At 48.0% G+C, this 16,698-nt stretch overlaps 1 protein-coding gene across 2 annotated transcripts; it reads right to left on the minus strand.

The window, feature by feature from the left end:
* Nucleotides 1-666: 666 nt before the first annotated feature.
* On the minus strand, nt 667-15,768 carry LOC307207406 (uncharacterized protein). Of its 2 annotated transcripts, XM_079961173.1 has the most exons (3): nt 15,416-15,761; nt 13,179-13,352; nt 667-2,958 (listed from the first exon to the last, which is right to left on the minus strand). In XM_079961173.1, the coding sequence occupies exons 1-3, from the start codon at nt 15,720-15,722 to the stop codon at nt 1,166-1,168; spliced, it is 2,274 nt and encodes a 757-aa protein (XP_079817299.1). In that variant the 5' UTR covers nt 15,723-15,761; the 3' UTR covers nt 667-1,165. The 2 variants fall into 2 exon arrangements, with proteins under 2 accessions (XP_079817299.1, XP_079817300.1); XM_079961174.1 differs by lacking the exon at nt 13,179-13,352 and having other exon boundaries at nt 15,416-15,768.
* Nucleotides 15,769-16,698: the final 930 nt, after the last annotated feature.

Here is a 16,698-nt window from a genome sequence, read left to right on the forward strand (position 1 = left end):
ACAAGGGAAGTAAGCCAGGACGTGACGAAAGCAGCTTGGAATGCTGTGAGCTGAGTGGGAAGTGAAAGCAGCTTTGTTGCGTAGCTGCAAACAGAGGGAGAAGATGCAGCTTAAATCAGATGGAAGTTCTTCTTTGTAAATATGCTACTTTTGAGCAAATAAAGTGATCTTAGGACAGAAGAAACGTGTGGGACTTTTTTACTGCCCTTTCACACATGGACGCTGTGCAACTTTGCTATCTGCTAATTGCTTTACGACCTGCAGAGACTGGCAGGGGAGCGTGGCTGGGCGCCAAACAATAAAGCAATAAATCTACCTAATCCTTCTGTCTTCGAAGGATTTAACTTCAACCGGCTCCCACGTAACCATCCAGCCACAGCCTCCAAGCATCTGATCAGTGTGTCTGGGGCCGAGTCAGGGTGGCCGTCCATCAACAGATAGAGTTGGGTGTCATCAGCATACTGATGGCAGCCCAGCCCAAATCTCCGGACAAGCTGGGCGAGGGGGCGCATAAAAATGTTAGAAAGCATCGGGGAGAGTATCACACCCTGGGGCACACCACAGACCAAGGAGTGGCGGGATGACAATTCCCCCCCAAGCGCCAGCCCCTGTCCCCGACCAGAGAGAAACGAGCGCAGCCATTGAAGGACTGTGCCCTGGATCCCCACATGACTTAAGTACTATATCGGACTCCTCTCCATGGGTTCCCCCCTGAATATAGAGCATGGTCCAATCCCCTGTACATTCTCAGACTTACAGAAGTCCTTCTCAAGGTCTTAAAGGAATCTAAAGAGGTGATTCAAGCAACACAAAAGGAGATTCCTCCTAAAGATCAGGAGGAACTTTCTGATAGTAAGAGCCAGCAGTGAAAAGGAACTCCCTCAGAAGGGGGTGGACTCTCCTTCATTGGAGGTATTTAAGAAGAAGTTGGATGGCCATCTGTCATGGATGCTTGAAATGAGTTTTTTTCTGCATCGGCAGGGGTTGGACTAGATTCTGAATCTTCCATTCTATTATTTACCCTGCTGTGAGTTCTTGAATTGACTTATTTACAAGTGAAATTTTATCCACATTCCATGCGCTGATACGCTTTCAACTCTGTATGAATTATTTGGTGGGCCATGAGAGTGGCACTCTGACTGAAGCTCTTCCCACATTCCAAACACTAAGAGGTTTTCTCACTTGTATGAATTATTTGATGGGAAGCGAGACTGTGGCTCTGACTGAAGCTCTTCCCACATTCCAAACACTGATAGGGTTTCTCCCCTGTATGAATTCTTTGATGGGAAGTGAGATATGATCTGTGACTGAAGCACTTCCCACATTCGAAACACTGATAGGGTTTCTGCCCCGTATGGATTCTTTGATGGGAAGTGAGATGATGTCTGTGACTGAAACTCTTTCCACATTCCAAGCACTGAAAGGGTTTCTGCCCTGTATGAATTCTTTGATGGGAAGTGAGACTTTGGCTGTGACTGAAGCTCTTTCCGCATTCCAAGCACTGAAAGGGTTTCTCCCCTGTATGAATTCTTTGATGGGAAGTGAGATGTTGTCTGTGACTGAAGCTCTTTCCACAATCCAAGCACTGATATGGTTTCTCCCCTGTATGGATTCTTTTATGGATTATGAGATGGGGGCGTTGACTGAAGCTCTTCCCACATTCCAAGCACTGATATGGTTTCTCCCCTGTATGGATTCTTTTATGGATTATGAGATAGGGGCTTTGACTGAAACTCTTCCCACATTCAAAGCACTGATAGGGTTTCTCCCCTGTATGGATTCTTTGATGCAAAGTGAGACTGCTGCTTTCACTGAAGCTCTTTCCACATTCCAAGCACTGATGTGGTTTCTCTCCTGTATGAACTTTGTGATGGGAATAGAGACTCCGACTGTGGCTGAAGCTCTTCCCACATTCAAAGCACTGATAGGATTTCTCCCCTGTATGAATTCTTTGATGAAAAGTGAGAGTGTTCTTTCGACTGAAGCTCTTTCCACATTCAAAGCACTGAAAGGGTTTCTCTCCTTTATGAAGTTTTTGATGGGAAGCGAGACTGCTGCTCTGACTGAAGCTCTTTCCACATTCCAGGCACTGATAGGGTTTCTCCCCGGTATGAATTCTTTGATGGGAAGTGAGATGTTGTCTGTGAATGAATCTCTTCCCACATTCCAAGCACTGATAGGATTTCTCCCCAGTATGTATTCTTTGATGCAAAGTGAGACTGTCCTTTCGACTGAAGCTCTTCCCACATTCCAAGCACTGATAGGGTTTTTCCCCTGTATGAATTCTTTGATGGGAAGTGAGACTATCGCTGTGACGGAAGCTCCTCCCACATTCGAAGCACTGATATGGTTTCTCCCCTGTATGACTTCTTTGATGGGAAGTGAGACCCTGCCTCTGACTGAAGCTTTTTCCACATTCCAAGCACTGATATGGTTTCTCCCCTGAATGAATTCTTTGATGGGAAGTGAGATTTGAGCTGCAACTGAAGCTCTTCCCACATTCCAGGCACTGAAAGGGTTTCTCCCCTGTATGAATTCTTTGATGGGAAGTGAGACTCTGCCTGTGACTGAAGCTCTTCCCACATTCCCAGCACTGATAGGGTTTCTCCCCTGTATGAATTCTTTGATGGCAAGTGAGTTGTGCGCTTTGATTAAAGCTCTTTGCACATTCTAAGCATTGATAGGGTTTCTCCCCCGTATGAATTCTTTGATGGGAAGTGAGATGATCCTTTCGACTGAAGCTCTTCCTACATTCTCTGGAGTGATACAATTTCTCTCCTCTGTGAATTCTTTCATGTGAAGTGAGCCTATCCCTCCGAATGAAGCTCTTTCGTTGATGGGAGGTGGAGTGGGAGCTCTGGCCGACGTTCTCTCCATACTCTGAATATTTATTTGATTTCTCCGATATGTGGATTCTGTTGTGGTCCCCCTTGTTCTTCCCTTCCCATTCATCACCATCTGCAATGAAGAGAGAAGATAATTATCGCCTCAGGAAGAAATGGAGCTCCAGAATATTGAACAGAGTTCTCCGCCCCCCAACTCACTAAGAGACTTGAGAGTGCTCCGTTTCACCCTCAAGAGGACAGCCTTGAAGTCTAACTTAACGGCATTCTAGATGTGTGGCATCTTCAACCCCCTAACACTTGAGCACGCCTGAGGGGTGCCTGACTCTCTTGAAACCAGTGGGGCGCCATTGCCAGCATACTGTGACCAGGGTTCAGATGACACAGAACCATCAAAACCACCACCTGAGCCCTCCCCCAGCAATGCACTGCCATGTTAGGGTAAGTCGTGCTAACTCTGCATTGCTGCCCCGGACCCCAACCCCACTCAGAGCGAAGGGGACGAGGTTCACATCCATTATTGAACAAAGTTAATGAATGCTTGTGATAAAGGAAGGACTGAAATTAGATGTGAGGTCTTACAATAGTTTTCACTGCCTTTGTTGGCTGGTATTAACTGACATATTGCTTGGCTTTCATTTGGGATAGATTTGATTTGGCTCAATCCTGGAATCCACCCCATATGCAAGGTCAGTCATCTCTTTGGTCAATCAAATGCAAACAGAAGCCAAAACAACAAACCTGACAGAAGTTACTTCAACTTCCCTAAAAACTCTCAAGCCCACAATTAAGAAGGCCTGGGTGGTTCAGACAAGCCTGGTATTTGTTTAAAAAGGCATGACTAGACAAAGAATATTCACAAACAGTTGATATCCCTCCATTCAGGGCTCACGGTGTGGATGTTAGAATCCCAGATGTTGTTGGTCTCCATCCAAATAGTGGAGCTTCATCAAATAGAGCAGGGGTGTCCAACAGGTCGATCACGATCTACTGGTAGATCCCTGCAAGGTTTTGGTCAATCGCAGTCAATCGCTGACCCCCTCCCGGATCCTCCCTCCATTGTTGGAGAATGGAAGACAGAGCTTACAAACCAAGGCTGGAGGCTGTTTTTCCCCCAGCGCTCCTTTGGTGAGTTGCTAATAAAAGCTCAACAACTTTGACCTGAACCCCTCAAAAACATGGGTAGATCACTCCAAGTTTTGAATTCTGTGAGTAGATCGCAGTCTCTTGGAAGTTGGCCACCCCTGAAATAGAGGTAGGCATGGAATTTCAAAACTGATGTTATGATCTAACAGGGAATTTTAACGAGAGGGTCCATGATCCCTCAATTCTCCTTCTTGACTTCCTTACAAAAAGCTCTCTTGTCAGGATCCAGCAACGTCCGTGTCTCCTCTGAAACAAGCAGGAACATCTTCACCCTGCACACTCCCCATCAGCTGTTGCCTCAATCTAAATTTGGTCTAAATTTAAAGCTTTTTCTAAATATCTTTCTTCACTTTGAATCTCCTTTCCTTTTTATGAGGAGACCAACTCTGTATAGTTTAATTGGTAACAGAAGAGAGAAAATGACTATTACTCACACTTAATCTTAAGGTTCAAAATTAGGAAAGGAGTACGGCAAGGCTCTATATTGTCTCCCTGCTTATTTGACTTATATGCAGAATTCATCATACGAAAGGCTGGGCTGGATGAATCCCTAGCCGGAATTAAGATTGCCGGAAGAAATATCAACCTCAGATATGCAGATGACACAACCTTGATGGCAAAAAGTGAGGAGGAATTAAAGAACCTTTTAATGAGGGTGAAAGAGGAGAGCGCAAAATATGGTCTGAAGCTCAACATCAAAAAAACGAAGATCATGGCCACTGGTCCCATCACCACCTGGCAAATAGAAGGGGAAGAAATGGAGGCAGTGAGAGATTTTACTTTCTTAGGCTCCATGATCACTGCAGATGGTGACAGCAGCCACGAAATTAAAAGACGCCTGCTTCTTGGGAGGAAAGCAATGACAAACGTAGACAGCATCTTAAAAAGCAGAGACATCACCTTGCCAGCAAAGGTCCGTATAGTTAAAGCTATGGTTTTCCCAGTAGTGATGTATGGAAGAGAGCTGGACCATAAAGAAGGCTGGGATCTGAGGAATTGATGCTTTTGAGTTATGGTGCTGGAGGAGACTCTTGAGGGTCCCATGGACTACAAGAAGATCAAACCTATCCATTCTGAAGGAAATCAGCTCTGAGTGCTCACTGGAAGGACAGATCCTGAAGATGAGGCTCCAATACTTTGGCTATCTCATGAGAAGAGAAGACTCCCTGAAAAAGACCCTGATGTTAACCTTGGGTTAAGAACTTTACTTCAGGATGAGAACAGAAATTTGTGGCGGTGACAGCAGGTGGCCCCATTAGCTAAAGTGGTGCCTCAGGTTAAGAACTGTTTCAGGTTACGAATGGACCTCCAGAATGAATTAAGTTTTTAACCTGTGGTACCACTGCACCTCCTATAGTTAAAGCTATGGTTTTTCCCAGTAGTGATGTATGGAAGTGAGAGCTGGACCATAAAGAAGGCTGAGAGCTGAAGAATTGATGCTTTTGAATTATGGTGCTGGAGGAGACTCCTGAGAGTCCCATGGACTGCAAGAAGATCAAGCCTATCCATTCTTAAGGAAATCAGCCCTGAGTGCTCACTGGAAGGAGAGATTGTGAAGCTCAGGCTCCAATACTTTGGCCACCTCATGAGAAGAGAAGACTCCCTGGAAAAGACCCTGATGTTGGGAAAGATGGAGGACACAAGGAGAAGGGGACGGCAGAGGACGAGATGGTTGGATAGTGTTCTCGAAGCTACCAGCATGAGTTTGACCAAACTGCGGGAGGCAGTGGAAGACAGGAGTGCCTGGCATGTTCTGGTCCAGGGGGTCACGAAGAGTCGGACACGACTAAATGTTGTTTAAACAACAACAATTCAGTCGGACATTGTTGCAGTCATGTCACAGGAAACTACTGGAACAAAAGACATTTGGTGGAAACCAAAGACGCTATGCCCGTGGCTGAGGATAATTGTTTGAACCCTTCCAATGGGTATGGGGGGGGGAGGAAAAAAATTGTACGGGAAATGTAAAATTTGGAAGGAGGTAATATATGTATGTAAAAAATCCCGAACTAGAATAAAATAAAATAAAAATTTAAAAAAGAAAGTAATGCAAAACAGATTCACCCGTTCCAGACTTTTAAAAACAACTCCTAAAACAGCAATTTAATATGAATTTTACTATCTAACGAGACCATTGATCCATAAAATGAAAGCAATAATCAATGTACTGTACTATAAAATAAAGAAAACAGTGCTGTACATTAAAATTAAAATTAATTTTAATTGTTTGGATGGGGGGGTTTATACATTGTCACAGTCACACAATCAATCAAAAATAAAGAACAAGTCACAGTCACAAAAAGCCAAATAAAAACGCAATATTTTTGTGGCAAAAATAAAAGCACCAAATATAAGCTCCAAGTATCACCTCTGAACACTGCAATTGGAAATGGAAGGCTTTTATTACAATGGGGGGATGCAAATTAGCAGCAGAACAGTGAAAACAGAAGGAAGAAGGCTTTGATTACAATGCAGGGGGACACAAATTAGCAGTGCAACAGTGAAATCAGAAGCTCAGGAGCACATCCGGCTTCCGAAGCAAAGTTCGCAAACTGAAACACTGACTTCCAGGTTTGCAGCATTCGAGTTCAAAGTTGTTCAGGAACTAAGCTGTTTGAAAACCACTGTATATAGATATGGTTGCCATATGTACAGAATTGTAAGCAGCGTCTGGGAGGAAATTGCTGAAATGTCCGGGAAAATCTGGACGTATGGCAGCCCATGTCGCAAGTGTAGATTTCGGCAAACTTCACTTAAAATAGATTCCCAGTTCCTTCAAGCCCTCCTCATAAAGCTTGGTTTCAGACCCTGGATCATCTTGATTGACTCCTCTGCATCATCTTAGCATGTAGCAAGCTGTAAACCTTAAATTTACTTTCCACAGTTGTTCCCATAAAGCAAAGTCAATGTTGTGTCCTACATCTCTGGCCCAGATTGTCACTGATGATTTCATCATTGCATTCTTTGTGTCCCACTCAAATAATATGTTATACATTTTAGATACTATTTTAACCCTGGAGCCTAATAAATCCCTTTCAAACTGTGAGTTTTGTTCTGCAAATCCATTTTTTAAAATCTAACTTAAATGTTGCATTCAACTGATGGTAACTTGACCAGTCACCCTCCCACCTAGAGGAAGAAGTTCCCTTTACAGGGACCCCACATACAATAAAGGAATACAACATGGCCCTAAACCTAACCTCCCAATACATCAACCTTAGCGGGTAAGCTATTGGTCTGCTGTGTCAAAGTTTTACTGGATGGTTGGATAATATTGGCGAGAGCGCCTGTAATCTCACAGTCACCACTTCCCTGGAATAAGAATCACTTCCGTCCAAACCAGTAAGTATGTCTGTAATTATGACAATCTGACCAATGCCTAGATGACTTAAGCCCTATATCAGACTCCTCTCCATGGGTTTTCCCCCAAATATAGAGCATGGTCCAATCCCCTGGACATTCTCAGACTTACAGAAGTCCTTCTTAAGGTCATGAATGAATCTGAAGAGGTGATTCAAGCAACACAAAATGAGATTCCTCCTAAAGATCAGGAAGAACCTTCTGATAGCAAGGGCCAGCAGTGAAAAGGAACTCCCTCAGAAGGGAGTGGACTCTCCTTCATTGGAGGTATTTAAGAAGAAGTTGGAAGGGCCATCTGTCATGGATGCTTGAAATGAGGTTGTTTCTGCATTGGCGGGGGTTGGACTAGATTCCTAATCTACCATTCTATTATTCACCCTGCGGTGAGTTCTTGAATTGACTTTTACGAGTGATATTTTATCCACATTTCATGCGCTGATATGCTTTCAACCCTGTATGAATTACTGAGACAATCCGTGATGGGTGCGGTCAAGTGGGCGAAGTTCTTGATGAACTTCCGGTAGAAGTTGCTGAACCCGAGGAACCTCTGCACATCCTTCCGTGTTTTGGGGGCCATGCACCGCCTGCACCTTGCTGGGGTCCATGGCTAAGCCCCTGTCCGACAACTTGTATCCCAGAAATTCCACTTCTCTGGCGTGAAATTGGCACTTCTCCAGCTTGACCCACTACTGATGCTTCTGCAGCCTCTTCAGCACTTCCCTGACGTCCTGGACATGCTGTTTCTCATTGTCCGAATAGATCAGGACGTCGTCCAGAAATGCTACGCAGTTTTTGTACAGCAGGGGTCCCAGCACATGGTGCATGAAGCTTTGAAAACAGGCTGAGCCTGACTGTAATCCAAATGGCATGACCAGGTACTCAAAGGCCCCTAGGGGGGTAAACATGGTGGTTTTCCATTCGTCCCCCTCCCTCATCCTAATCAAATTGTATGCTCCCCTGAGGTCCAGCTTGGTAAAGATCTTCCCCTTCCTTACCCGAGTTAGAATGTCATCAATTCTGGGAATTGGGAAGGTCACGGGTTCCGATACGAGGTTCAATTTTCTATAGTCCACGACCAGCCTGGGCTGATCCATGTTTTTTTTGTCCACAAAGAACACAGGGCTGCCCCCCACTGCCTTAGATTCCCTTATGAAACCCCTTTTTAGGTTCTTGTCAATAAAGGTCCGCAACTCCTGCATCTCCCTGTCCGACATGGCATACAGCTTACCCACTGGCAGCTGCGCCCCAGGGAGTAGGTTGATTTGGCAGTCAAAGGGCCTATGTGGTGGCAGCCTGTCCGCCTCCCTTTCGCTGAAGACGTCCTGTAAGTCAGCGTACTGTGGCGGCACCTCTCCTCTTGGCTTCATGTCATTTCTGCCACTCTGGCCAACCTCAACCTGGGCTTTCCCCCCCTAGACAGTGTTCCAAACAGTGAGCTGACCCAAAGGTGACTGTCGGTTGATGCCAAGCCACCACTGGATCGTGTAGCACTAGCCAGCTCATGCCTAATATTATCGGGGGTCCCGCCAGTGTGGCCACATGAAAGGCAGTGGTTTCTGTGTGTCTGGAAACCCTCATTCTCATTGGTGGGGTTTGATGTGTCACCTCCCCTCCCAGCAGCTCCCTGCCATCTATCGTGGTGACCTGGAGAGGAAAATCAAGTGGCAGCAGGTGGAGTTGGTGCTCTAGTGCGAACTCCTTGCTAAAAAAATTACAGCAGCTGCCTGAATCCAGCATTGCCTTCACCTTGACTGGGTGTCCATTTGGGAGTTCTAGCACCACCTCTATGGCTATTGACGCCTTGGGTGGGTCTGGTTGGGGCACTGCCATTAGTTGCTCGTCTGGCTGCTGTGCCCCCCTGTGGGCAGCCAAGCGTTGGCGTTTCCCTGCACCTTGTCCTCCGCCCCCTCCTCGCTACCAGCGGCTCCCACCATCCCTTGCCAAGCCTTTCTTTGTGGACAGGCCCTGGCAAAGTGTCCTGGCCGTTGGCAGAGGAAACACTTCTTGGTGCTTTTGCCAGCCTTTCCCTCCCTTTTGCACCCTTGGTTGGCGCTTGAAACCTCTCTCGTGCGCGCGCTCCATCGATTTCCATTGGCTCAACGGACCCGGAAGGCTGCTTTGGCATCTCAGGAATGCGGTAGTCAGGGCAACGCTCTCCTCTCTCTTCCCACCTTTCCAAAGCGCGCGTTTCCTGCCGAGCTCCTATCGCAAGCGCCGCTTTGGTCAATTCGTCCATAGATTGCGGGCGGGGCGCACGGGAGAGCTCATCCTTCACGATTGGGTACAACCCCTCCTCAAACAGCATCCGTATAGGCGGGTCAACTAGGTCCCATTCGAGCCTGTGTATTAGCATCGCAAAACGGGACCAATAGTCTCTAACGGATAGGTCCCCCTGCTTGCACCTCATCAGCTCCTGCTGGGTTACACTCTGCCCAATTTGGCTTGAATACATCGCGTCCATAGCCTGGAGGAACTTCCGAACATCCCTCATGGCAGCATTCTGCGTGGCCATTAGGGGCCTGACCCATTCACGCGCCCCATCCTGAAGGTGCCCCACGATATATGCCACCCTCTCAGCATCGTCAGCAAAGTCATCGTGCTGCAGTTCCAAAGCGTACTCTATTTCCGTTCGGAACGCGTTATAGTCCTGGGGCTTCCCCCCAAACTTGTGTACCAGTCTCGGCACTTTCTTTGCCACTGGGGTGGGTCTAACCTGCGCATCCTGAGTTCGCCTTTCATCCAGCCGCGCCGTCAGCAGAGCTGTTCCAGGTCCCGGTTCCTCTTCACCAGGTCCTACACACTCGCAGCTTGCTCCGCTGCACCGGCACCTCCAGTCTGGCTCATGGTTCCTTGCCTGTGCACAAGTAACTTCAGCCACTGACGGATTGCTGTAATGGTTGTAAGGGGTTACTTGTGCGTAAGTTGCCTTCAATTTCGGTTAGATTGCCTGGCTCACCATGCCTTGGCTGACAGCCCACACTCCGTGGCCGGTCAGTCGCTTGCAGAATCTGTCAGTGGGTGTTTCTTGAACCTCTTCCAGCATAAGAGCTGTTTGACGCCAAGTCTCCTCCTACTTTCCCTGCGCGGAACTCATCTGCGCAAGTAAGGGGAAGGCAGAGGCATGTCAGCGCTCTCCCCACTAGTCTCTGGTGAAGGGTCTTGGAGACCTGTCTCCAAATCCTCCATCTCCTTCTCTTCTCTACTGGTGTTACGCTGAATTCCTTCCCCCCTGCTGGTCCTTTCTCCAGCATCGCTTTGGAGCCCTGCCTCCACCTCTCGCTCTGATGTCAGTTCCCTGACATTGATGTTATGATCTAACAGGGAATTAGAGGGTCCATGATCCCTCAATTCTCCTCCTTGACTTCCTTACAAAAAGCTCTCTTGTCAGGATCCAGCAACGTCCGTGTCTCCTCTGAAACAAGCAGGAACATCTTCACCTGCACACTCCCCATCAGCTATTGCCTCAGTCTAAATTTAAACTTTTTTCTAAATATCTTTCTTCACTTTGAATCTCCTCTCATTTTCATGACGAGACCAACTCTGTACAGTTTAATTGGTAACAGAAGATGGAAAATGACTATTACTCACACTTAATCTAAGCACAACAGTCACAGGAGCTTCTGACTAGGAATTCGGCTATGCGATGTTGAATGTTCTCTATTCTCCGCTGTTTACCCGTTTTTGTTTCAATATATACCAATTCATGAACCCAGAACTCATACACTGATCACCAATGAGGAACGACGTTATTCCTGCAAATTTATTTAATCTACATATTTGTATCATATATTAGTCTTATATGATCCTTGTTTTTAAAAGAAAATGAAAAGTTATTGCTAAAAGAAAAGAAAAAGGCAAAACACAGAGGCCCCATCGGCAATCAGTCCTGAAATTAGGATCAGGTAATTTAAAGAATCATGACTTCTAGTGCTGTGCAATGGATCAGTGAGTTCTCTGACATTGGTAGGGCATTCAGAGCCCAGTACTGGCGCCAATGCATCACGGTGGCCGGGGAGCTGTGACGTATTCCTGGCTCAAATTGCCTGCAGATGTCAAAGGCGCTGGAAGGCAGGTGGAGGAACCCAAAGAGGTGCTCACCTTCTCAAACTCCATCCGCCTGCCTGCCTCATCCCACCCCCAAAATGAGCTTTCTTTAGAGAAGCTCTCTTTGGAGCAGGGCCCGTAGCACTCGGGGAGAGACCAGAAATTTTGTAACCACTCCAGGTCAACACCATCTTTTCCCTTAATTCCTTTTTAAAAAAAAAATAATACATGTTTTTATTAGGAATTCCAACATAACAATTTTAACAAAAATACATCATCCACATTATTCCCCCCCATTTCCCCCTAAAAAAGAAAAAAATCCCTCCCCACCCCCAAGACTTCCCCCAGCTCCTCTCTCTGGTTTCGCAACACATAATTTTATCTGCATGTTATAAAATCGTAAAAATCCTCAATTTATCTCTATATATTACCAATAAAGAGTTTGTAATGAAGTTGGGAAATAGAAGAAGAAGAGGAGGAGGAGGAGGAGTTTGGATTTGATATCCCGCCTTTCACTCCCTTTAAGGAGTCTCAAAGCGGCTAACATTCTCCTTTCCCTTCCTCCCCCACAACAAACACTCTGTGAGGTGAGTGGGGCTGAGAGACTTCAGAGAAGTGTGACTAGCCCAAGGTCACCCAGCAGCTGCATGTGGAGGAGCGGAGACGCGAACCCGGTTCACCAGATTAGGTGAATACCACTCTTAACCAGAACACCACACTGGCTCTTAGCAAGTTAAAACTATGGCTCATGCTAAAGAAGAGCATTATGGGAGAGCCAAACGCTGTAGAATTCTTGGAATGTGTATCTGCTTCTTTAATTGCAGACTTTCTGTCTCAAAGAGTGTGAATAAGTTATCTTCTCCATCTGCAGGAAGGAGGTCCCTAGCTGATTTGTAGCCTTGACACCTGGCTATCTTAGATGCCCTTTCTGTGTGGAAAAGCTTATGAAGCTCAATTTACAACTCAAATAATCTGGTCTGGCTTTGGGAATGCTTTTCATCTTCAAGGCCTTTTGATAAACAGGATTCGGCTGTTGAGGCTCCTAACAAGCCTGAGTTATTGTTCTATCTAACCATTGGCGAGTTGCTAATTAATCTAAAGAACTAATTGGCTTTTGAGTTTTGAATCCACGTGGGTTCAAAGGGGATAAAACCTAAGGAAGCCAACTTGCAATTCCCTAACATACCTTGCCATGTGAGACCATTGTCTTGCAAAGAGGACTTGCCCTGATGCCAGGGATGCGGAGAACAGTTCTGTTTCACACTTTCATTCTCGTTGTATGTTCTGTAGTTAGTGATATTGAAAAATGGTTTTATTTTCTGTTTGGGAATTGTAAGAGGTGTGCCAACTTTTATGTCTGAATAATCTTGGTCTTTAAAAAATTCTGTAAAAAGGACTTTTCCCTGTTTCTGTCTTTTATGCCTTTCTGCCGGGGAAGCCAAACCAGTACCTGACCACTTAGTCGCCTACCAGAGCCTGTTGGATATCTGTCTGTGACACAGAAAAGTGACACAGTGTGGGGCAGTCTGGAAAAACTGAAGAGTAATCTCCTTCCTTAGCTTACTTTTCAGGGCTGTTCTAAGATAAGGAAGTGGTGGCAGCAAACTACTGTTTCAGTTTCTTTATGTTCTGAAAAAGTTTCGGCGCACCCCACACCCCTCAGCCGGGTCCTGACGGAGTTGGAAGGCAAGCTGGAGAGGGGGGAGAGTGTGCACGAATGATACACAAGCCCCAATACCTGTCCAGCCCCATCCATGTCCCCATCTCCCCTCCCCTGGGACTCACCAGATATCTCGGAGGTCCCTGGGAGGGAACGCTCAGAGGCTGTGAGGAGGGATGCAGGAGACAACCTGACCAGGTCAACTGTCCATCTTCCCCCTTCCATCCTCGCTAGGTTTACAGATTCAGTCTCTTTCATCCTTCCTGAGGAGTCGAGAAGCCACCACAAGCTGCAGGGACCTGGGAGAGAGGAAGAAACAAAGGGAGCCTCAGAGGCCCTGCAGGGATTCTCCTGCCCTAGATATTCCCCTGCTCCTAGAGAAGCACAAATGGGGCAGCCCCTTCCCAACAGAAACCCCATTTGAAACATCTCCAGTGATTCCAACTTAAATCTGTTTGCACCTCACCCCACTTCGTAAGGCTGGCATGGTCTGCACACTAGTGACCTGAGAATGGACCCCATTGATCTCAGTGGGGTTATGGATAGAACTTGGTGCAAAAACCAGGCACCATCCTGTCCCCAAGCCTGAAAACTGCAAGCCCAGAGCATGGGCAGAATACAGCCAAGTAGCTATTACATGTAGGTGCCCCCACGACTCAATGCAAGAGATGCCTTAGCAGTTGAGCTGGCTGGGCCCCAAACCTCTTTCTGCTCATCATTAGAGCTGCTGAGAGACCCAAGAAGGTTGGGAATAGGATCTGGCTCCTGCTGTTTCTTAGCCACCTCCTCATTTTCCTTAGTCACACAAAATGGAGTGATTTTTGGTTGTGCTTTCTTTAGACAAGCTATCTTTGGAGCAGGGCCCGTGGCACTCGGGGAGAGACCAGAAATTTTCTAACCACTCCAGGTCATAGAATCAGAATCATAGAGTTGGAAGAGACCACAAGGGCCATCGAGTCCAACCCCCTGCCAAGCAGGAAACACCATCAGAGTACTCCTGACATATGGTCATCAAGCCTCTGCTTAAAGACCTCCAAAGAAAGAGACTCCACCACACTCCTTGGCAGCAAATTCCACTTTTCAACACCAAGGAAATTCAACACCATCTTTTCCCTTAATTCCATATCATGTTTCCTTATACCATTTGTAGCAATTAAAGCTTTTCTAACTTTAGTCTGCAACAACTTCTGTGTCATTCACTTAGTGTTCTGCAGAATGTGGACGCTAGACTGGTGACTGGGAGTGGCTGCTGGAACCATGTAAGACCGCTCCTAAAGGATCTACATGGGTTCCCAGTATGTTTCCAAGCAGAATTCAAAGTGTTGATGCTGACCTTTAAAGCCCTAAACGGCCTCGGCCCAGGATACCCGAAGGAGCATCTCCAACCCCATCCTTCAGCCTGGACCCTGAGGTCCAGCACCAAGGGCCTTCTGGCAGTTCCCTCAGTGCAAGAAGAGAAGTTACAGGGAAGCAGGCTGAGGGCCTTCTTGGTAATGGCACCCTCCCTGTGGAACACGCTCCCATTAGATGTCAAGGAGATGAGTAACTATGTAGCCTTAAGTGTCTGGGAAAACCCAGTCAACTGGGTAGCAGGTAAATAGCAGGTAAATACTATTGTTATTATTATTATTCACACAAATTGCTGATGACATGGCAGCTTCACCCCAGTGCCTTGCCAGGGCAGGAGGGGCTTGGTCTTCCTAAAAATATTGAGCTGAGCAAGGCTGGATGCAGCTCCTGCTCCCAAGAGTGGCACATGCCAGTCTGTGCACTTGCTCTGCTGGGAGGGGGCAGATGTTTAACAAGGTTGGAAACCAGATCTCACCCGGCCCTAGGGACTCCTCCCAAGAATCCTGGGAGCCAGAATTGGTTCAGGACCCTGAGAGTTGCAAGGAGACAGCTTCAGCCCTGCTGCCCAAAGACTGCAATTCCCAGCAGGGTGGTCACCAATCCCCCCTTCTTGCCAGGGAACTCTGGGAATTGTATTTGGGGAGATGGTGGGAGAGGGTCTCCCCTCCAGTCTCCACACTTGGGGGGGAGGCTGTATCTCCCCACTCCACAGGGCTTCTCCTTCCTCGGATGCTTTTCTGTGTTATGAAATGCGACCCTCCCCTCAATCTGAAGGGGGCTTATTTGCATGCCCTCTTTTTGTTGCCCCAAAGACTCCTCCCCCAAAAAGGAAGGCAGCATCTTGATCCAAAGGAAGAAGAGAGTTGCAGACCTGCGGGACACTCAGCCCCTGACTTGGGGGTCTCCCCCCCCCCATGCATGAGCTGAACGGGGCCCCCCTGCCTCCTCCCTTGCAGCCCTGGGACCCCCTTCTCCCCGCTGCACCCCAAGGGGGAAGAGAGAAGAGACTCACCAGATTCCAGGAGGGGCACCGAGGAAGTTTTTGCAAAGCAGAGAGAACAGAGCAGCCTCCTCTTTGCTGGCAGGAAGGGACTGGGCAGGGAGGGGCTTCTGCTGGGGAGGACCTTGCCCCCCCCCCGCCCTCCCCTTCCTGTCCTCTCTAGGAATCCAGCTCTGCTCCTTTTAACCCTTGGCAAGCCGAGGGCGCCCAGACCGCCCCTCCCTCCCTCCCTCCCTCTCCCTGCCTGCTTCTGCGCTCTAGGGCTGCCCTCCCTCCTCCATCTGGGCCAAGGACTCTGCATCAAGGACCCCCCCCCCATCTTATTGCAGACTGACGACAAGGGAGGTGGGGGTTTCTGCATTATGCAGTGTGCATCTGGATCCCTACTTTGAAAGGGCCTTTCCTGGAAGCGCCTTCCCTGGGACCCACCGGCAGGCTACATCCTGGAAGTCTCCCCCCCCCCCCCCGCACACACACACACACACACACACACACACACACACGTTTCTCTCTCCCTGGGGGGCCAAGAGATGCTCCCCTGCCCTGCACCCCCAGGGGCCCCTTTGCGGAAACTGAAGTGCGATGCCCACCAAAGGGAAGGCGAAGGCGAAGGACCCCTGGACCTTTGTCCGCAGACAGCTCCCCCCCCCCCATTCTGCCCCACACCAAACATAACCACAGTTTTGAAAATCCTCCATACTCTGGGCATGTGCAGATTTCGCAGCTTTCTGCAAACCAGAGGAAGGGAAGAAGTGGCCAAAGAACCACCTTGCAGAAAAGGGGCCTTGTGGGCTGAGGTGCAGGATCCCTGGGGGTCCAGCACAGGAAGAACTGAACAGGGAAGAACTGCCGCCCCCATCATAGAGGACATGGCACCCCCGCCTGAATCGCAGAAATAGACTCCCGGAGGAGCGAGCAAGGGAGGCGGATGGGCAAAGAAGACAGAGAGATGAAGATGCAGTGATGGGGAAGGGAGGGGCCCCCAAAAGGGCCCTTACTGGGCCCCGGATCTATGCAATCCAGCTGCAAAGTGGGAACCCAACACCTGCAGGTCTTGCCTGGCAGGATGAAGCCCCTCCCCCACGCACAATAACACTGGAACATTCAAAAGGTAAAGGACCCCTGGACCTTTACGTCCAGTCAAAGGCGACTGTGGGGTTGGGGCGCTCGTCTCCGCTGTCAGGCCGAGGGGGCTGGCGTTTGTCCGCAGACAGCTTTTCCGGGTAACGTGGCCCGCAGGACTAAACCGCTTCTGGCGCAAGGGGTACAGTACATTGGTGAAAACCAGAGTGCCC

The sequence above is a fragment of the Podarcis cretensis genome (genome assembly GCF_951804945.1).
Source record: "Podarcis cretensis genome assembly, chromosome: 2".
Classification (NCBI taxonomy): Eukaryota; Metazoa; Chordata; class Lepidosauria; order Squamata; family Lacertidae; genus Podarcis; species Podarcis cretensis.

Coding starts and splice junctions, on each gene's coding strand:
- LOC307207406 (XM_079961173.1), bottom strand. CDS start 15,722: ATGGGGGGGGGGTCCTTGATGCAGAGTCCTTGGCCCAGATGGAGGAGG. Junction 13,353..15,415: donor GGTGCCCCTCCTGGAATCTG/GTGAGTCTCTTC, acceptor CCTCTCTCCCAG/GTCCCTGCAGCTTGTGGTGG. Junction 2,959..13,178: donor AGGGACCTCCGAGATATCTG/GTGAGTCCCAGG, acceptor TCTTCATTGCAG/ATGGTGATGAATGGGAAGGG.